This window comes from Apodemus sylvaticus, chromosome 3, assembly GCF_947179515.1.
Source record: "Apodemus sylvaticus chromosome 3, mApoSyl1.1, whole genome shotgun sequence".
Lineage (NCBI taxonomy): Eukaryota > Metazoa > Chordata > Mammalia > Rodentia > Muridae > Apodemus > Apodemus sylvaticus.
In genome coordinates this window covers 171,032,240-171,052,596 of record NC_067474.1, presented here as the reverse complement: position 1 = coordinate 171,052,596, position 20,357 = coordinate 171,032,240, and the positions used below count along the sequence as shown (strand labels likewise).

The 20,357-nt window shown below is 52.7% G+C and overlaps 2 protein-coding genes across 17 annotated transcripts; both read left to right on the top strand.

Moving 5' to 3' along the window:
• The first annotated feature begins 423 nt into the window (after positions 1–423).
• Mib2 (MIB E3 ubiquitin protein ligase 2) lies at positions 424–15,917 on the top strand. 14 transcript variants are annotated; one of them, XM_052178379.1, is made up of 22 exons: positions 951–1,063; positions 1,181–1,298; positions 2,700–2,855; positions 3,732–3,842; positions 9,360–9,629; positions 9,714–9,885; positions 10,807–10,913; positions 11,013–11,207; positions 11,330–11,472; positions 11,606–11,701; positions 12,645–12,749; positions 12,844–13,006; positions 13,082–13,215; positions 13,290–13,438; positions 13,535–13,691; positions 13,801–13,961; positions 14,090–14,216; positions 14,305–14,538; positions 14,906–15,084; positions 15,167–15,354; positions 15,432–15,497; positions 15,605–15,917. In XM_052178379.1, exons 5-22 carry the CDS (start codon positions 9,383–9,385, stop codon positions 15,841–15,843), a joined length of 2,862 nt encoding a protein of 953 aa, XP_052034339.1. In that variant the 5' UTR covers positions 951–1,063; positions 1,181–1,298; positions 2,700–2,855; positions 3,732–3,842; positions 9,360–9,382; the 3' UTR covers positions 15,844–15,917. The 14 variants fall into 14 exon arrangements, with proteins under 14 accessions (XP_052034330.1, XP_052034339.1, XP_052034338.1 ...); XM_052178378.1 differs by having other exon boundaries at positions 11,594–11,701; XM_052178371.1 differs by adding an exon at positions 4,648–4,768 and having other exon boundaries at positions 11,594–11,701; positions 12,844–13,215.
• A 1,160-nt stretch (positions 15,918–17,077) lies between these two features.
• Mmp23b (matrix metallopeptidase 23B) lies at positions 17,078–20,016 on the top strand. Of its 3 annotated transcripts, none has more exons than XM_052178385.1 (8): positions 17,085–17,575; positions 18,086–18,222; positions 18,319–18,458; positions 18,529–18,696; positions 19,087–19,236; positions 19,322–19,432; positions 19,543–19,669; positions 19,788–20,016. In XM_052178385.1, exons 1-8 carry the CDS (start codon positions 17,423–17,425, stop codon positions 19,960–19,962), a joined length of 1,161 nt encoding a protein of 386 aa, XP_052034345.1. In that variant the 5' UTR covers positions 17,085–17,422; the 3' UTR covers positions 19,963–20,016. The 3 variants fall into 3 exon arrangements, with proteins under 3 accessions (XP_052034346.1, XP_052034345.1, XP_052034344.1); XM_052178384.1 differs by having other exon boundaries at positions 17,091–17,575; positions 19,072–19,236; XM_052178386.1 differs by lacking the exon at positions 18,529–18,696 and having other exon boundaries at positions 17,078–17,575; positions 19,072–19,236.
• Positions 20,017–20,357: the final 341 nt, after the last annotated feature.

The following is a 20,357-nucleotide window of genomic DNA, read 5'->3' as shown; positions in this document are numbered from 1 at the left end:
AGGAAAACAAAAGAAAAAAAGGGGTGCAACTATGATTTTAAAACAAATTAAGTCGTGCTGGGTGTGATAGTGTATGCTTTTAATTTTCAGCACTCAGGAGACAGAAGCCAGTGGGGCTCCATTAGCTCGAGGGTCAGTCAGGTCAACATAGCGAGGTTCAGGCTATGTTGCTATATGTTGCTACATATTGCTACACAGTGAAACCTTATTTCAAAAAGAAAAAAAAATGCCAAAAGAGTTACTTTGGATGCGTTTTCGCTACAGCTCTGGAAACCCCACCCATTTCAGGCAAGACGTCACCCGAAACTTCTGTCTCCAAGGCAACAGAGAGCGTCCCGGGAACAAGTACTGCGCAGGAGACACGTGCCGCGCTGGCTCCGCCCGGACGCACTTCCGGGTCTTGCTCGCGTCACCTTTCTACGCTCGCTCTTCGTTCCGAGAATGCCGGGCCGCAGGCATTTCCAGTTTCTTCTTTAGAGAAGCGGAGCTCCCGCTGGCCATACATATCGCGGCTGTCAGCCCGTTTGCTACCAGACCAGACACGTACGTCATGATCAGAGTGCCTCGGTAGCTACATGCCCCGCCCTCTGACCTTAAACATATTGCGTCACGCGCGGGGCCTCTTGGGAGTTGTCTGCCCCGCCCCCGGGCTGGCTCTGCAAACTACAGCTCCCGGCAGTCTGTGCGGCGACCCGCGACTGTAGTCGGGGGGCCGTGGTGGGGCTCCCAAGTGGGCTAGCGCAGGAGAAGCGGCCTTGCCAAACACTGTTAAGGGGCGGAGGACGGCGGGCTGCAGCTGGCGCCTCGGTGGCTAGCCGAGGATCCACTGTCAGCCTCTGCGCTGCTCAGGGCCGTGTATTCCTGGGCCGAACAAGCGCGGAAACTCCTGGCAAGTGGGGGGCCGGGCCGGGAGTCCTCCCAGCGCCGGGGGCGGTGGTACGGGGCCTAGGGGGCCTGATCATCCTGACGGGGCTGCAGTTTTGTCGTCTGACCTCGGCCCTTCAGCGCGACAGGCTTTTGGTCCTTCCCCCTGGACCCAGCTCGTGCCCGTTGCGCGTTCTCGGTGCGTGGGGGTGATGCAGCGTGTCCCAGCCACCAGACCCTTGGGAGCTGTTTAAGGCGACCAGCGGCTTCTGTCCCTTCTCAGATCTTAACTGCGTCTCTGCATCCCTGGCTGTAGATTTGGATCTCCAGGGGCTTTCAGAAAGGAAGGTCAGCACAGCGGAGGCCAGTCCCACAAACATCAGGGCTCCTGCTGGATTCTCAAGGCGGCTGGGGGACACTGGACCTCCAGACAGGTGAGCGCTTGACAGTTTGGGTTTGGTTTGTTTCCTTTGAGGATGGCGTCTGATGATGTTATGTCAGGGTTTGTGTTTCTGTTTAAATGTGCTTGAGTGGACTGGGCAGTGAGAAATCGTCCTTTCTGCCTCCTCTGGGTTCAGAACCAATGAGAAAAGCAGAGATGCCAGGAAAGCTCATAAGGAGCTAGTGGGCTTGGGGACAGAGCAAGGCTGGCTACTTATACAATGTCTCCTGGCTACATATTCAGCTGTGGCCTGTTGCTTCTGATGCAACAAGTATCTGAATGTCATTATCCCACCCAAGGTCAGCCCTAGGCAGGGTGGTGAACCTCAAGCTACAGTGTACCTAGAGTTCCCCTGCTAGATGACCAAGATTAGCAGCCATGATATCCCTGAATCTTAATGATGTCCCCCAGCAGGTGTCTTGGTGCAGGGTAGATCTGGTTTCCTGGCCTGTGTCTTCAGTTGACATTCTTGTTTGCCGCCGGGCGGTGGTGGTGCACACCTGTAATCCTAGCACTCTGGGAGGCAGAGACAGGCGGATTTCTGAGTTTGAGGCCAGCCTGGTCTACAGAGTGAGTTCCAGGACAGCCAGGGATACACAGAGAAACCCTGTCTCGAAAAAACCAAATCCAAAAAAACCCAAAAAAACAACAACAAAAAAAATTCTTGTTTGATTCTACTAGCATCTAGGACATCCACATGTCTAGTAGGGGCTTCTGATGAACCAGTTTTGTTACATATTTTCAATTCAGTAGTATCTCAGACATCACCAGAGGTATAGGGAGATAAGTTTGAGTCTTGAGCCGGGCAGTCTTTAGTCCTGGCACTTGGGAGACAGAGGCAGATGGATTTCTGAGTTTAAGGCCAGCCTCGTCTACATAGTGAGTTCCAGGACAGCCAGGACTACACAGAGAAACCCTGTCTCAAAAAACAAAACAAAATAAAAACCACCGGGGGGTGGGGGGGTGGGGGAGTTTGAGTCCTGAATTTTCTCTGTGTCATGTAGTTTTATTCTTCTGAATAAAGGCAATCTGCTAACTTTTATACTATAACATGATTTAATTTTTGTGGCTGTTTGGGGATTCCCAATAAAATATTCATATAATAAGGGGCAACATTCCCCTACACTGTCCTGATAATTCTGATCTATTAAATGTCTTGGTGTGGTGTCCCACAAATGCTTTTAATCCCAATACTTGAAAGAAATTTGGTCTATGTAGTGAGATTAAGGCTAATGAAGGCCATGTTTTAAAAAAAAAAAAAAAACAAAGAAGAGAAGAAAGTTTGTTTCTTAAAGGAAGGAACACTGGTAGCAACAGCAGCCAGAATGGTCACTGTCTGGTAATGGTAGTACATACTGTGTGTAAAACTGCCTCTAAAATGATCTTTCCCTAGCCCGGCTCCCTGCCTTCCTGTTTGGTTTGCTGTATTCTATGTTAGCAATGGCTGCTAGTTTCCCACAGGAAGTTTTGATGGCTGAGCAAATTTGTGGCCCAGGAAGTAGCAACTAAATGCCTGGGATGCTGACTAGAGGCTTCTTTGTGTCCTAAGGTGAGTTTTTGTTCATTTGTCTGTTTTTGGTTTCTCTTAGCTTTTCAAGACAGGATTTCTTTGTATAGCCTTGGCTGTCCTGGAACCCTGAAACTAGCTAGTTCAGTAGACCTGGCTGGCCTTGAACTCACAGAGGTCTGCCTGCCTCTGCCTCCTGAATGCTGGGATTAAAGGCATATCACCTAGAGTAAGGTGAGTTCTACTTCTGCTGAAGCACATTTGTCTAGAAAATCCTCATCCTTTAACTTACCCCATTGCCGGGCGGTGGTGGCACACGCCTGTACTCCCAGCACTCTGGGAGGCAGAGGCAGGCGGATTTCTGAGTTCAAGGCCAGCCTGGTCTACAGAGTGAGTTCCAAGACAGCCAAGGGCTATACAGAGAAACCCTGTCTTGAAAAAAACAAAACAAAACAAAAAAAGAGCCTTGACAATTAGGGATGGAAGATGGAAGAAAAGAGTCAGAGGCTTCCTATTCAGTGGAGAGGGCTGGCTTGTGGTAGTTGTTGGGAGGTCATGGCACATATATTAGTCAGGGTTCTCTAGAGGAACACCACTGAATATAGTTAGTTAGTTGGTTTTTCTTGAGAAAAGGTTTCTCTGTAACAGCTCTGGCTGACCTGGAACTGGCTCAGTAGAGCAGACTGTCTTCAGACTCACAGAGTGTGTGTAGCTAGACTAACAGGCTGTGATCTAGCTAGTCCAACAATGATTGTCTCCCAGTGGAAAGTGCCAGCATCCAGTAGTTCTGTCCAAAAGGGTGGATGTCTCAGCTGGTATTCAGTGTATGTTACAAAGAAGTAGGCTCTAATTAATACCAGTGGATTGTTAGTGAGGGCAAGCAGATAAGAACATTTTCTTTTCCTGTTCTTTATGTAGGCTACCACCAGAAGGTGTGGCCCGTGTCAAAGGTGGATCTTCCCAGCTCAAAGATCTAGATTAAAGGGTCCTTCCACTTCAAATGATTTAATTAAGACAAATCCCTCACAGGTATGTCCAGCTGTTTGGGTTTTAATAAATTCCAATGCAATCAAAATGTTGACCAAGAATAACTATCACAGCAGAGGTGGTCAGAAAGAGGCAGTAGTATTAAGATCCTTTGAGGATGCATGTATCCCAGAGGAGTTGTGCTGTCCTTCCAGACAGGCAGGCCTCCAGTCCTGCATTTCATCAGGAACTTCTCTCCCTAGGAACCCTGAGTAGCATATATACTCACCCAAGGTTTAGAGACTGGCTAGCCTTGGCACAAGGTACTGTTCAAGCATGCAAGCTACTTCTTGGACTTACCTAGAGGGTTGGCATAGTAGACACATGACTCTCTGACTGGTGTCGTGCCCAGTATGCTAGGGACCATCTTCCCTCTTGGCCTTGTAGTGCTTGGTCAATCAGTTGCCAGGTAAGCTTAAGGGATGAGACTTCTATTCTGAAGTAACCTCATGTCCTCTCAATCTCTGTTGATCATGAAGTAGACAGGCTCCTTCACTGTGGTCAGGGTCCCCATGGCATCCAAAGAGCAAGACCCTCAGGGTGAATGAAAACAACCTTTGCCCAGTCTGCCTTTCTGCTTCTCATTCTGGTCTGTCCACTATCCCACATACTTCTGGTGAACTTTTCCCAGATAGTGCCATCACAGGCCAAGAAATGCTAATGGTTAGTTGATAACACTGCAGAGATCGGGCATGGAGGTCTGGAAGGAGAGGAGAGGGAAAGCTACTGCGTCTTCTAATAATGTCATAGAATGCTGAATCCAGCTGCCTTGGAGGCCTAGGAACCTGTCTCCTGTCTGGTCCTGCAGGATCTATGTTCCAGGTGGCAGCAGGGAGGCATTGCCAGAGGCACAGCTCAGGTCAGGAGATGCAAATGAAGAGTTCTGCCTCCGAAGCAGAGGAGAGACCCTAAAACCTCCAGGATATAAGGTAGTTGGGAGGGAGAATACAGGCTCTCACGTTTAGTGCCACCAATGCTGGGTGCTTCTTTTTTTAAAAAGACTTTATTTATTTATTATATATAAGTACATTCTAGCTGTCTTCAGACACACTAGAAGAGGGCATCTGATCTCATTACAGATGGTTGTGAGCCATCATGTGGTTGCTGGGATTTGAACTCAGGATCTCTAGAAGAGGAGTCATTGCTCTTAATGGCTGAGCCATCTCTCCAGACCAGGGTGCTTCTTAGTATTTACCCATTTCAGTACTATAGGGAAGACCGTCTGTGAGAGAAGCTGTGCGCTGAATCTCTTGGCTGCTTCCCTACAGTTTTGGCATTGAGATGCTGATTGTGAGCAGAAAGCCCTCTTGCAGTGTTCCTTATGGTTGTATCTGACTTTGCTGGGCTGTTCCCTGGGAACAGCCCTTGAGACTAGCAGTTCACTGGCCAGGGCTGAGGAGAGTTTGCCATCAGCCTGTGGATAAGCTGTAACTGAGAAGCTGGTCTCAAAGCGTACACCACAATACATAGCTTTAGCCTTTACTGCCCCTTTATTTTATCCCAGTGCTGGGCCGGGTCAGGGGGTTGGCTGTCAGGGTGTCCTCTGCTGTCAGAGCTACTAGTTGAATGTGTCTGCCCACCTTTGTTGGAGTCTGAGGTTCTCTTATAACAAGCCTTGCTCTGGCTAAACAGGTATGTTGGGGGTGGGAATGAAGTCTTCTCAATATGTCTTCCCAGCGTGCTGAACTCTGGAGGCAGGAAGGAAGTTTAATCTGGTTCCAGCAGAGATCAATAGCCTGGCAGAGGCAGAGCTGTCTCTGAAGAGCCGTGCCACCACTGTGCCCACAGGCCACTATCTTCCCCTGCCTCAATCACGTGTACAAGGAAGGTTTCTGTGTAGAGGATACTGGGAGTGGATGGAGATGCATAGCTTGAGAGTGACCGCTCTTGTAGGAGATCTATACAGAGAGAATATGAAGTCACAGCAAGGAAGGGCCTAGGAAATGGCACAGCCAGGAGCTTTAAAGATCAGGCAGTGAGAAGTTCTGTGACTGAGAAAATATATTGAGAAGAACTCATCCCCACTCCAACATAGCTGTTTAGTTAATTTCCCTCCAGGATATTTCTCAGTAGTACAGCCATGGCAGTTACCAGGGAGGGGTGGTGGAGCTGAGCTGACCAATAGCGCTGTGCCCCGTGTTGTCTATGCCACTCAAGGCTTACAGTGAGCAAGCAGTGATGGGATCCTGGATCCCCTAAGTGCAGCAAGGGACTGCTCTGGCCACACTTGTGTTAGACTCCTGTGGCTGATAAGGAGTTGAGGCTACACAGACTGTAGAGGAGCAGAGCCAGCTGTCATGGCTAGCTGCCACAAGATCTTCCCCTTGTCAGGGGCTCACTAGCACCAAACAGTTTTAGACTTTTCATCATGAGTTCTCACTGTGACTGCTCTGTGGATTGTCTCTACCCTGTGGAAAGAGGAAGAAGCTAGGATTTCCTCTGGCATTAGGCCCCAGTGCCACAGCTTAGCAGGGACTCTAGAACCCACGGAAAAGAGTGAGTTAAAAGAGAGGAATGGCATGGTCTGTGGACATATGAAGGGGATTCCTCTGAAGAAACAGAGCTCTGCTGTTTGGGAAGGCTTTTCATAGGCAATGAGCCAGGAGAATGTGCCTGCCTGCTTTGCAGTGGTTCTAGAAGTCCTGGGCCTGAGTAAAGGAATAAGAATTGAAGAAGGGACTTGAGAGATGGTTTGGTGGTTAAGAATACTGCCTGCTTGTTCAGACAACCTCCAGGTTCAATTCCTAGCATCCACATGGTGTCTTACAATTTACTTGTAACTCCAGTTCCAAGGGATCTCACATGCTCTTTTGGCCTCTCCTGGTACTGTACACACATGGTGTATAGACATATGCAGGCAAAACACCCATACACATGAAATAGTAAACTTTAAAGATATTTATTTATTTATTATATGTAAGTACACGGTAGCTGTCTTCAGACATACCAGAAGAGGGTGTCAGATCTCATTATGGATGGTTATGAGCCACCATGTGGTTGCCGGGATTTGAACTCAGGACTTTGGGAAAAGCAGCCAGTGCTCTTAACCGCTGAGCCACCTCACAGCCTCCCCCCCCCCCCCCAAATAGTAAACTTTAAAAGAAAACTGCACAAGACTATACAGGCCAGGAGGCTTGTGTTCCTGAGAATGTGGTGAGATTCACATCCAGAGTCTGCATGTGGCAGTGCCCAGTGTATACACACAGGCTTCAGAGTAGTGCTGGATTTCTTACTGTACTTGGCTCTGAGACAGCCTGTGGTGCTCAGGCTACTACCACTGGCTGTAGACACCCAGCCATCAGCCGGTGTACGTGGCTAGACAGAGCTATTGGTCTTCCTCACTGCCCACCTGCAGCTTCACAGTAGGTAGTGGGGAATGTTTTCTGAAGGCTGTCAGTCTGGGGCAATGCCTGGAAGAGGGCCCAGGCAGAAGGCTGCTGTGTGCTATATTACTCACTTAGCCCTGATCTGCCTCATGGCTGGAGTGCTACTAGGCCCCAGATAGAGTTGGCAGGACCCTGTCATGCTGACAGCTGTGTCCAAACCAGGTTGGGGGTGACCTTTCAGCCTCTTATGAAGGCTAAGTGTATGTGTCCTAGAACAGGACCGCTGGCTGCTCTTTCTAGGCAATCCCCCACACCTCTCCCAGCTCCAGGGATTGTTGCTTAGATGGGATGAAATAGAAGTGGCTTGTCAGAGTGCAGGAGCCCCTGTGCCTCCCCGTGTCAGACTCCCTTTCAAATTCCTTTGTGTGCCTTGATGTTGGCACTTTAAAGGCTGAGGCAGGATAGTGAGTTTGAGTTCAGCCTAGCAAAGACCTTGTACATGTTACTTTAGGTTAGTATAGAGACATATTTAAAGTTAGTATGATTCAGGTTAGTATGATTAAGGTCATGAGAGTAACCTAAAACTTGGCCTGGCTGTTCACAATGCCCTGCATGTGCCTGTCCACTTTTTAAACTTCTGTGATTAGAGTCCCTGTTCTGACACTTTTTTTTTTTAAATATTTATTTATTTATTATATGTAAGTACACTGTAGCTGTCTTCAGCCGCCATTAGAGGGTGTCAGATCTCTTTACGGATGGTTGTGAGCCACCATGTGGATGCTGGGATTTGAACTCATGACCTTTGGAAGAGCAGTCGGTGTTCTTACCAAGTGAGCCATCTCTCCAGCCCTCTTTTTTTTTTTTTTAAGGATTTATTTATTATTATATGGAAGCTGTCTTCAGATGCACCAGAAGAGGGCATCAGATCTTGTGATAGATGGTTGTGAGCCACCATGTGGTTGCTGGGATTCGAACTCAGGACCTCGGGAAGAGCAGTCAATGCTCTTAACCGCTGAGCCATCTCTCCAGCCCTGTAGCTGACACTCTTACCTGAGCTTCTCCCCTTCCCCTTACCTCATCTTTGTTCTGCTGCCCCACCTGCAACGTAGGTTTATATTCTCTTGGGCACCGAATTCTCAGGCCCCAGTCCACTGTGAAGGACATGGGGCAGGTGCTTCCATGAGTGTAGCACTCCTGCAGCTAGACCATGCTTCTCTAAAGCGTTGCATGACTCTACTGCACAGTCATTTGAAATGTAGAGCAGAGGACCTTGTCCTGCCTATGAGCAGCATTCTGGAAACAAACCATTCCACGTGTAGCGCGTGTTCCGGAGCACATGTTTCCACATCTTGCCCATTTTCAGATTGTCTGCCTTCTTACGGACTATGGGAGTTCTCTGTGAATTTACATTGTGAGCCTCCTCCCTCACATCCTTACCCTCTTCAATTGCTTTATAACAACTTGTTGAAAAACAACCCTTTAATTCAGTCCCACATATCAGTGAGCTGCACAGAAGTCTTTGCTCTGAAGGATGGATAGCCTTATAGTCTTTCGCATGGGTGTCTACAATGTACATCTATTAGGTTTATTTTTTATTAATTTAATTTTTGGAGATATGTTCTTAGTATGTAGCCTTAGCTAGCCTAGAACTCACTAGACCAGGCTGGTCTTGAACTCAGAGAGAGCCTCTTGCCTCTGTCTCCTGGGTGCTGATGTTAAGGTACGCACTGTCATGTCCAACTCTAGCTTTAAAGTGTACCTGTGCTGATGGAGCACCATGTGCAGACCTTTGGAAGCAGATCCACTAGCATGTGGCCACCATGCCAGGCTCAGTTCTGGGTTCTGTGGGCCTGTCCACTTACACTCTTTCTAACTTCAGCCCCTTCCTTTCAGGTTACCGTAGTGACTTCTAAATGTGGTGGGCACTCTTGCATTTGGCCACTGCCCTTCTGCATCTAACAGTATCGTTCTTCTTCCCCACCATTCTCACTCCTGGCTCTCTCTGGTCATGGTCTGTAGGCCCATGCTCCTGGCTTTCCCAAGCCCCTGCTGTCCTTTCTTCTTTGGTCTTCTGGCCTAATTTTCTCTGTTCCTGACCCATACTTCTCTCCCAGGTGGTCATGTCAACATGCGTCCTATGGTTAACCTGGCCACATAGCTTTCTGACATAGTCTAAGGATGCTCTTTGTTGCAGGTCTTTGAACAACCCCCCTCACCATGGACCTGGACCCCCATGCAGGTGTGCAGGTGGGCATGCGTGTGGTACGCGGAATGGACTGGAAATGGGGCCAGCAGGATGGAGGTGAGGGCGGTGTGGGCACCGTGGTGGAGCTTGGCCGCCATGGCAGCCCCTCGACCCCCGACCGTACAGTTGTCGTTCAGTGGGACCAGGGCACACGTACCAACTATCGAGCTGGCTACCAAGGTGCCCATGACCTGTTGCTCTATGACAACGCCCAAATCGGTGTGTGTTGATTCCCAGCTGTGGGTGGGGCTGGCCAGGTGACAGGAGACCAGCAGGTCCTCACTTACCCCATCCTACACCTAGGTATCCGCCACCCCAACATCATCTGTGACTGCTGCAAGAAACATGGGCTTCGTGGTATGCGTTGGAAGTGCCGTGTCTGCTTTGACTATGACCTCTGTACACAGTGCTACATGCACAACAAGCATGACCTTACCCATGCCTTCGAGCGCTATGAGACATCTCACTCACGCCCGTGAGTTCCCTAGGCAATAGCCTACCTCCCCAGGGCCTTCTGACTGGTGCCTTTGACATCCAGCTAGGCTTTAGCCTCTGGATAAGTCACTTCAAAAGTACCTAGTAAGCCTTCCCTGCCTGATTCCCTTGAAGAATAGCCCTGAGAATGTTACTCCCCCATTTCTCACTGAAGGCTTTTTCTAGGCACACTGTAAGGTGGAGTCCATGGATGGGTTTTCTCTGTCACTGCACCCTTAGAGACAGGCAAGCATACATTTTTATTAGAGCAGTATCCTAGAACACTGAATGCGGTCTGAATATAGCCACATGGATAGCAGAAGCAATTGAAACATACACCATCCCCTTGTGGTGCCAGGCCTGGCAGGGAGGCTTGTCACCTGGCAGCTCAAGGCCATAGTGATAGCTGGGAATGGCCCTGGCCTGACACAGAGAGATGAGGATAGGAGACAGGTCTTTGTTGGATTGACTTGGGAAGGCAGTCAAGTACCATCTTTTTATTTTCAGTGACCTTAGTCTTTCCTATGTATGGAGAGAAGGGTAGTATAGGTCTCCTCTTCTGATGAGCCTGAGGTCAGGGTAGGTGTCAGTTCTGGTGGCTAGATAATGTTTCTTTCCTCTGGGTTAGGCTCTGCCCCTATTGGCCTATAGGCAGCAGACATGGACTGGTCACATGGACTGTGCTCCAAGAGACATCTCCGGTCTCTTTCCAGCCTGGTATTGGTGAAAGTCTCTGAGTCCAGAGACATTGGATAGTTTGTTCCCTCTGCCAAAGTGGAGATCTGCTGGGAAACCACTCAAGGGCAGTAGTTTGACCTGAGATCCAGAATACCTATCCCGATGCTGTTAGGATAGAGGGACAAGGTGGGCAGTGCTGATTCTGGCCATCACAGCTGCATGGCTCAGACTCATTCTTTTACAGGGTTACACTGAGTCCCCGGCAGGGCCTCCCTCGAATCCCACTGAGGGGCATCTTTCAAGGAGCAAAAGTGGTCCGAGGCCCTGACTGGGAATGGGGCTCACAAGATGGTGAGTGGTGGCTGGAGAGAAACAGGGAGGTGAAGCTGGTTATAGCTCAGCCTTAAGGCACACATACTAAGTTTGTTGGTGTGCATACTGTCTTCCAAGGAGGGGAAGGCAAGACAGGCCGTGTGGTGGATATCCGTGGCTGGGATGTGGAGACAGGCCGAAGTGTGGCCAGTGTGACATGGGCAGATGGAACCACCAACGTGTACCGAGTGGGCCACAAAGGCAAGGTGGATCTCAGATGTGTTGGTGAGGCAGCTGGAGGCTTTTACTACAAGGAGCACCTCCCGAAGCTTGGTATGGGGCTGACTCTGACACTGGCTGCCCTCCTGCCCTGGCTGTACCCATGTCACCCTGGCATGTCCTGTTCAGGGTGGGCAGGTTGCTTCTTGAGGCCTAGCCTGCCACCCTTCCCCCAGGCAAGCCAGCAGAGCTCCAGCGCAGGGTGAGTGCTGATGGCCAGCCCTTCCAGCGTGGGGACAAGGTCAAGTGTCTGCTGGACACAGATGTCCTAAGGGACATGCAAGAAGGCCATGGTGGCTGGAACCCTAGGATGGCAGAGGTGAGCCACCTCTTCTGCTGACTCCCCATGTGCTCCCCTTCCCAAGTCCTTTGGACCCCATCCCTCTTCCTGCCCCAAGCGTCCAGCCTGACCCAGCCATAGCCTCCGTGACCCGCCACAGTTTATCGGACAGATGGGCACCGTGCACCGCATCACAGACCGTGGGGACGTGCGTGTGCAGTTCAACCATGAGACCCGCTGGACCTTCCACCCTGGGGCTCTCACCAAGGTGCCTAGGGGGCTGGGCTGAGCTCCACTTACTGCTTCTCTGATTCCCTCCATGTACCTGTTCAGTCTTGGGAGTGGTTAGGCAGGACTAGGCACCAGTCTCCCCATGAGTTTGCAGACCTGAAGGAAGGGGAGAACCTGGTGGGTGGAGGTAAGACCAGAAGGGAACGCAGGTGTGAGGGACACAGAGGAGAATGAAATACAGACATCTGAGACCAGAACCCGTGGGCCAGGGGCTCTGTCCTGAGAACGAAGGAGTACAGTAGACTAGTCATGGGGTTGCTTGCCATACTCTCTTGAGATGCTGTTTGCACCAGGGAAACAGATGGAGTAATCTGTAAGGCTGGCTGAAGTGTAGGCTTGCCAAGGTGTTGGAGACTAGGCTGAATAGGTTCTGTGGAAGCTGTTTGGAACACTGGACTGTGGAGATGAGACATGTGCCAGATAGATGGGAACATCCAATGTGAACCTGGAGGATACTTTAGATCAGGTTCATTCTGCACATGAAGTGTGTGCGTAGATCTCAGCAGGAACCCTACACCCCAACTGGCCCTGCCCTTCTTCCTGGCCTGTCACACAATTCCACCCTCAATTTCTTTCCTGGATCTATACAGCATGTACTGTGCTGCCTTGTGTCTGGTCAGTGGATAGGGACCCTCGCAGCAGGTCTTCTTGACCTTCACACATCTCCAGAGCTGGGCTTTGGTCTCTGCTTCTCAGACTGTTATCTCCTATGGCTCAGGCTGGCCACCCAGGCCTGATTTGGTCACCTGAGGCCCTTGACCACCAGCCAGACCATTTGGTTGTACTTGTGTACTTGAGGCAGGAACTGGGACCAAGGATAAGTCTTCTTGCCCTGTGGAGCAGGATGTGCCCTTCTACCTGACTCTGAGTAGACACAAGTAGCTGGAGGAACTCTCCTTATTGGCTTCTCTGTCATCCAGCACAACAGCTTCTGGGTGGGTGATGTGGTCCGGGTCATCGATGACCTTGACACGGTGAAGCGACTGCAGGCTGGACATGGTGAATGGACCGACGACATGGCCCCTGTGAGTCTTAATGTCTGTTGTCAGCACGTTGACCCCACCTCCACTTCTGTCTACACCACCTCCAACCTCTTGTGATCCCACCTCTTCTCCTCAGGCCCTGGGCCGAGTGGGGAAAGTGGTGAAGGTGTTTGGAGATGGAAACTTGCGTGTGGCAGTTGGCGGTCAGCGGTGGACCTTCAGCCCTTCCTGCCTAGTGGCCTACCGGCCTGAGGAAGATGCCAACCTGGATGTGGCTGAGCGTGCCAGGGAGAACAAAAGTGCGGCATCAGTCTCAGTGGCAGGTGGGAGGCAGGGCAGCCGCTGGCCAGCACTTATCTCAGCCCTGCCCCCAGGCTCACTGAGTGTGGCCCTGGACAAGCTGAGGACCCAGAAGAGTGACCCAGAACACCCAGGGAGGCTGGTAGTAGAGGCTGCACTGGGAAATGTACCCCGGGCTCTGGACCTTCTGCGAAGGCATCCGGAGCAGGCAAGTTACCACCCTACCCTTCTGATAGCCGCCAGGGAGAGTGCCCAGAGTTCATGTGTTGGCTTTCTTCACAGGTGGACACCAAGAACCAGGGTAGAACTGCCTTGCAGGTGGCTGCTTACCTGGGCCAGGTAGAGCTGCTGCGGCTGCTGCTGCAGGCAAGAGCAAGTGTGGACCTACCAGATGATGAGGGCAACACTGCGCTGCACTACACAGCCATGGGGTGAGGCCTGGGCAGGCTGGTGGGTCCTGTTGGGAATGAACTCTAGAGCCAGTGTTCAAATGGACTGTCCCCAAACCCTCCCACTTCTTCCATTAGGAACCAGCCTGAGGCCACAAGGGTGCTCTTGAGTGCAGGATGTGGGGTGGATGCTCGGAATGGCACCCGCAGCACAGCCCTACATGTGGCAGTACAGAGGGGTTTCCTAGAGGTGGTAAAGATCCTGTGTGAACGTGGTTGTGATGTCAACCTGCCGGTGAGTGATAGTCAGTCCCTGGATTCTCTGCCACTAACCAGCCCTAGGTCAAGGAACAAACTTGACCGTGGAGAAAGGCACTGCTCTGTGACCACCCCCTCTGTTGCAGGATGCCCATGCAGACACACCCCTGCATTCTGCCATCTCTGCGGGTACTGGTGCCAGCAGCATTGTTGAAGTCCTCACCGAGGTCCCTGGCATCGATGTCACTGCTACCAATAGCCAGGGCTTCACCCTGCTGCACCATGCATCCCTCAAGGGCCATGTGCTGTGAGTGTGGGGGTTGGGCACACTGCTGTCATGCAGTCTTCTGACCTACAGCTAGGTTACCCTGATCCAGAGCACTCAGTGAAGGCTTAGGGAAGCCCTTGGACATGTATACCTTCTTGTTCCCACAGAGCAGTTAGGAAGATTCTGGCGAGGGCACGGCAGCTGGTGGATGCCAAGAAGGAGGATGGCTTTACTGCACTACACCTAGCAGCTCTCAACAACCACCGTGAGGTGGCCCAGGTCCTAATCCGAGAGGTGGGTGCAGGGGTCCCAGGGCCACCCAAGGCCAGGAACCAGGCCAAGTGCAATATCAAAGCTGAGCCTGTGCCCATCCTTTACTTAGGGTCGCTGTGATGTGAATGTGCGAAACAGGAAGCTTCAATCCCCACTGCATCTGGCTGTGCAGCAGGCCCACCTGGGGCTGGTGCCGCTGCTAGTGGATGCAGGCTGCAGTGTCAACACTGAGGACGAGGAGGGCGACACAGCCCTACATGTGGCACTGCAGCGTCATCAGCTGTTGCCCCTGGTGGCTGACAGGGCTGGGGGAGACCCAGGGCCCTTGCAGCTGCTGTCAAGGGTGAGGAAGTATGGTGTGGGTACTGGAAAGGAGGGCCCGGATGATTTATTTCCCATTATACTCCAGAGAACCAGGGTTTCTGGAGAGTAGGGCAGTTTGTAATCTCTAGTTTCAAGAACCATTCTCTGTAATCCAGACCAACCTGGAAAAGGATTGGGGCCCATTTGGGATGAAGGGTCTCAGAGTTTCTGCCCCTGCCTAGCAAAGGGCACCTTTGGAGTCTGCTTTCCCCACTCATCCTAGAACTAGAAGCATTAGCCCAGACAGTGGTACCATTGTTCAGACCTCTGGGGTAGCCCAATGCCAGCAAAGGCTTCCTTCAAGTCTTTGTGGGTTTCCACCCTTATCTGTATGTCCTGCCACTCAGCTACAGGCCTCAGGCCTCCCAGGCAACACAGAGTTGACTGTAGGCGCTGCAGTGGCCTGCTTCCTGGCATTGGAGGGTGCTGATGTGAGCTACACAAACCACCGCGGCCGAAGCCCACTGGACCTGGCCACAGAAAGCCGAGTGCTCAAGGCCTTGCAGGGCTGTGCCCAGCGCTTCAGGTGAGTCCATGATGGGGAGTTTGTAGGGGGGCAACCATTGAGGCCATCGGGCCGCCTTTCAAGCCCCCTCCTCCAACTGCAGGGAGCGACAGGCAGGTGGCGGTGGGGGTGTGCCCCCGGGCCCCCGGCATGTGCTGAGTCCTCCTAACACCGTGACGAACCTGCATGTGTCTGGCACAGCAGGGCCAGAAGCTGCCGAGTGCCTGGTGTGCTCGGAGCTGGCATTGCTAGTTCTGTTCTCACCGTGTCAGCACCGCACAGTGTGTGAGGGTGAGTTCGGGGTGTGGAGGACCAGGGTGGCCCAGCTGCCTAGTCCAGCCCTACTAACAGTGCACTACCCCTGGCAGAGTGCGCTCGAAGGATGAAGAAGTGTATCAGGTGCCAGGTGGTCATCAGCAAGAAGCTACGCCCAGGTGGGTAGGATGGGGCTTGGTCCCGCCCATCTTTGTCCCTTGGAATGCTACCTTGCACCAAATCTTCACACCTACTGTTGCCAATTCCCTCTCACCTCATCCCACAGACGGTTCAGAGGTGGTAAATGCCATCCAGGTGCCCGGCCCACCTCGGCAACTGGTGGAGGAACTACAGAGCCGCTACAGGCAGATGGAGGAGCGCATCACCTGCCCCATCTGCATCGACAGCCACATCCGCCTGGTGTTCCAGTGCGGCCATGGAGCGTGTGCCCCCTGTGGCGCTGCGCTTAACGCCTGCCCCATCTGTCGTCAGCCCATCCGTGACCGCATTCAGATCTTCGTGTGAGCGCACTCCTCACGCAGTGGCTGATCCCAGACCCTCCTTCAAAACCCCTGTATTTTATAAAAAGATTATCCGTCGTTGCTTCCTGTTCCTTGCCTGAGGGTGTTGGGCAGGCCCCAGAGATCCTCGCCTCCCCTCCCCCGCCCCGCAAGCCCCACCCCACGCCCGGCATCCGGCTCCAGAAAGCCTGTAAGTGAGGAACACGCTCTGGTTGAGGATACAGGCCACCATAAATGCTCTGGTTTTGGTTTGACACAAGACAGTCCGGAAACTCCAAAAGGCTGAAATGGCTCTTCTATCGCCCCTATAAGGGGGCCACCCCACTTTGCACTTTCCCTTGCCTGCTACTCCCTCCGCCCCTCTGGGGCAGGACTTGATCTGTGAAGATGGACTAGAGAGGGTCCTAGCTAGGAGGGAGTGGGTTGGAAGCCGCCAAGCTCTTGACAGTTGAGCAGGGGCAGAGGAAAGCAGCGAGAGAGGGTTCACTTGTTGGAACAAATACTTAGTAACGAAAGGAGAGGACAGATGGCTGGCTGACCCTTTTCAAGAATTTCCAGCGCAGCTATTCCCGGCCGCAGGGCACTCCAGCTGCTTGTCTCTGACTCTGCTGGCGGAGTACATTGTTGCAGTCACCAAGGGTCCAAAGCCCGCAAGGAAGATTGGGAGGGAGAAGACTTCTGGCTAGGAGCCCTTCTTCCCTCAGCCCCGGCTCCTACGCCTGCTCTCACTGCCTCAACCACCCATAATCATCTCCGTCCCGGGATCGCAGCTGTGCCTGGCACAATTTCGGTTGCCGTGCTGCATCCATTCGGTACCCATCCATTACAGCCATCGGCTACCCAGTCTAGCTTTCCTGCCCCCTAGCCCTACCGCGCCAGACCACCACACTCAGGCCCTGACTCATTTCCCTTAATTCCCTCTCTTCCGAGCCGGGGCAGGAATTCCAGGTCCTGGCACCCTCCCCAAACTTCCTGCACTGGTCCAACGAGAGCACCCTCTGGTTAAAGCAGATGTCCTAAGGACTCCCACTGGTCTCCTTAATCCTTGTCTTTCCTGAGGCATCTTTCCTGCTGCAATCTCTCCCCTCTGCCGGCTCAGCCACCCTTCTCTCATTGCCACGTCCCCTCGCTCTGCGCTCCCCTCTGGCGGGTATGCTTCTTACACTCAGTCACTGCGAGCCAGAACCGAGGCTTCCCTCCCAAATTTCATTGTGGGACCAGAAGGTTGAGGGGTAAAGCCAAATGTCATTCAGCCCCAACCAGTGGGCGCAAGAAGCAATTGATTTCCCTACCCCAAAGCCCCGGAGCCTCGCATTCTGATAGACCCCCGACACCGTGGGCTGTGTTCTGGCCTCTCCTGCCGACTAGGATCCTGGTTCCTGGAATCCCACTGGGGGACGCGGACCGTTTCAGACAGGCGCATTGGTTCACTACTCCAGCCAGCGCCGCCAGGTCCTCACCCCACCATAGGGCTGTAACTCGAGCCGTCCGCGCCCACCCCCTTCCCACTCCGCCCCAGCTCTGCGATCCAGGTCCCTACGTCGCGCGGCCCCTTGTGGCCCTAACCCGACTGCGAGTCTGCTATGGGCTGCCGGGCCTGTCTCCGTCCGGAGGCGTCCGGCGCTGTACAGGGCCGCTGGTTGGGGGTTGTCCTGAGCGGGTTGTGCCTTCTCTCCGCGTTGGCGTTGCTGGAGAGGCTAGGGGAGCCGACAGAGACCGCACGGAGTGCAGCTCAGGTGAGAGGAAACGGCTAGGAGGTGCGAGCGGCAGGTCAGCATCTGAGGGTTTATCAGTGGACCCACGTGTGAGGGGGTTTGTGGGATTGCATATGAGTGCTTGGTTCCAAGCATCTTGAGTCATTGTATCCAGTGGTCGCTAAGGTGGGAGACAGCATCCATCTCCAACTCTGCCCGTTCCCAATAGTTTTTTTTTATTTTTGTTTTTTTGTTTGTTTGTTTTGGTTTTTGGTTTTTCGATACAAGGTTTCCTGTGTAGACCAGGCTGACTTCTATAAACCACCTGCCTCTGCGTTCAGAGATTAAAGGCATGCACCACCATGGCTGGCTCAACTCCCACCGCTCTTTACAACACCCCCAGCCCAGGTGTTGGCAAAAACAACTCATTAAGGGTAGACAAAACAGTACATCCACAGCCTCCTCTACCCCATTGCCTAAATGTCCGCTTTCGACCACAATGTCGAAAGACTGTTCCTCTGGGCTCCTCACATCCACTTTCTTCCTGTGAAGGGAAATGAAGATGCGCCAAATGTGGGCGGCTCCACTGCCCAGGGACCCGGCCTATTAACCATGCTGGTAACCCGAAGACGCCGCTACACGCTGACACCAGCCAGGCTGCGCTGGGACCACTTCAACCTCACATACAGGTGCCGCCTGGACCGGCGAGGAGGGTAGGTCAGGCCATAACTCAGACACTGCCGCAAACATTGACTCTAACATATTACCATCATCCTCCATCCCAGGATTCTCTCCTTTCCCCGGAATCTTTTAAGCCCGGAAGAGACGCGACGGGGCCTAGCTGCTGCCTTTCGAATGTGGAGTGATGTTACCCCATTCAGCTTCCGTGAGGTGGCCCCTGAACGTCCCAGTGACCTCAAGATAGGTGGGTAACTTAAGTGCTCCCCAACCACGCCCAGTCTCGCGGGTATTACTGCAGCCTTGTGCTTTCTTAGGTTTCTACCCAGTCAACCACACCGACTGCTTGGTCTCTGCTCTGCACCACTGCTTTGATGGTCCTACAGGTGAACTGGCCCACGCTTTCTTCCCACCTCACGGTGGCATTCACTTTGATGACAGCGAGTACTGGGTCTTGGGCCCCACGCGCTACAGCTGGAAGAAAGGTGACCCAACTCCTTGGTCTGTCCTGCTGGGGGTGCCATTCTCTCTTCCGTGGTGGGCTACAAAGAGGTTTGAGGCAGGAAGGGTTTCCTGGGGCTGAGTATTAGGGTCAAGCAATCAAGGAAGAGGAACTCTGGCTCTCACAGGCCTTAGTCGCCGTCCCCGCCTCCACCCTCCCCCACATGCCACTGAAGAGGGAGTTGGAGCTGCATTCCTGAAGGCCAAGCTCACAGCCTAGGCTGGGGAAACCCACTTATCTTCCTTGGCTGTGGGTTAAGGGTGGCTTGCAGCTGAATCCCAGCAGCAGCGCTGGGCCTCCTGAAGCAAGACTGGGAGTGGAAGGACTGAGGGCTCCTTACTAAGCCGCTGGCCCACAGGTGTTTGGCTTACAGACCTGGTGCACGTGGCAGCCCACGAGATCGGCCATGCACTGGGACTGATGCACTCACAACAAGATCGGGCACTCATGCACCTCAATGCCACACTGAGAGGCTGGAAGACACTGTCCCAGGATGAGCTGTGGGGATTACACCGACTCTATGGTAGGTGTAAGGGGGCAGGTGGGTGGGCGGATGGATGGTGGGTGGGGCTCTGGGCAAACCCTAAGCCAGGTCGCCCTCCTATTAGGCTGCCTGGATCGGATTTTTGTGTGTGCATCCTGGGCACGAAAGGGATTTTGCAATGCCCGCCAGAAGCTCATGAAGCGGCTCTGCCCCAGAAGCTGTGATTTCTGTTATGGTGACTGAGGCTTAAATGGGGTTGGTGTGGGATTCTTGAGCTCAAGTCTCTATCTTGGACCTGGTTCTATGGGGGCTAGCACTGACTTCTCATTTCACCACTCTGAATAGAATTCCCATTTCCTACGGTGGCCACCACTACATCACCCACCAGAACGAAAACGAGGTTGGTGAGAGAGGGTAGGAACATGACCTTCCACTGTGGACAGAAGATCTTACACAAGAAAGGCAAAGTATAGTGAGTAGCCAGCACTGGCCAGGCTTGGGGCGCTCCCTGGGATCCCCTTGGTGCATATATCCTGGGGCCCTTGGCATGGGCAGAAAATGCAAGGCATGTAGGAACCTAACCTCTGCAGCTGGTACAAGGACCAGGAACCCCTGGAGTTCTCCTATCCTGGCTATCTGGCCCTGGGTGAGGCGCAGCTGAGCATCATTGCCAATGCAGTCAACGAAGGCACCTACACGTGTGTGGTCCGCCAGCACCAGCGTGTTCTCACCACCTACTCCTGGAGGGTCCGAGTCAGGAGCTGAGCCTGCTTGTGGCCTCTGGGCTAGAAGCCAGCAGATAAAGCACTTTCTCTCTGATGTCTGTGTTGTTTCATGGGAAGAGGGAGGATCAGTCTCCGCCCACCTGGATGTGGGGATCCTGGAATGAGTGTTCCTACTTATGCAAAGACCTTTGTGGTGAGGACCTAGTCCACAGGACAAGGGGTTTTACCAATATGGTCTCTACACTAGCCCAAGTGTCAGCGAAATCATCTGGGGTGTGCTGAGAGAAGGGTGTAGATGGGCTGATTCAGTGTGAACAGGGAATGGAGGCTGAGGGCCAGCTTAGGCAAAGGTAGAGGCCCCAAGCAGTCGTAGGCAACAACTTGCTCAGTCAGATTGGAGGAGGATCAGAGTGAGAGGCGGGAAGCGCTAGGAAG

What these genes read in the sequence shown, in the direction of transcription:
- Mib2 (XM_052178370.1), top strand. Translation starts at nt 9,383, where the DNA reads ATGGACCTGGACCCCCATGCAGGTGTGCAGGTGGGCATGCGTGTGGTA. An exon ending in GAGACATCTCACTCACGCCC is followed by an intron (nt 9,886 to 10,806) that starts GTGAGTTCCCTA and finishes ATTCTTTTACAG; the next exon opens with GGTTACACTGAGTCCCCGGC. An exon ending in GGAGCACCTCCCGAAGCTTG is followed by an intron (nt 11,208 to 11,329) that starts GTATGGGGCTGA and finishes CCCTTCCCCCAG; the next exon opens with GCAAGCCAGCAGAGCTCCAG.
- Mmp23b (XM_052178384.1), top strand. Translation starts at nt 17,423, where the DNA reads ATGGGCTGCCGGGCCTGTCTCCGTCCGGAGGCGTCCGGCGCTGTACAG. An exon ending in GCGCTACAGCTGGAAGAAAG is followed by an intron (nt 18,697 to 19,071) that starts GTGACCCAACTC and finishes GCTGGCCCACAG; the next exon opens with GTGTTTGGCTTACAGACCTG. An exon ending in GGGATTACACCGACTCTATG is followed by an intron (nt 19,237 to 19,321) that starts GTAGGTGTAAGG and finishes CCCTCCTATTAG; the next exon opens with GCTGCCTGGATCGGATTTTT.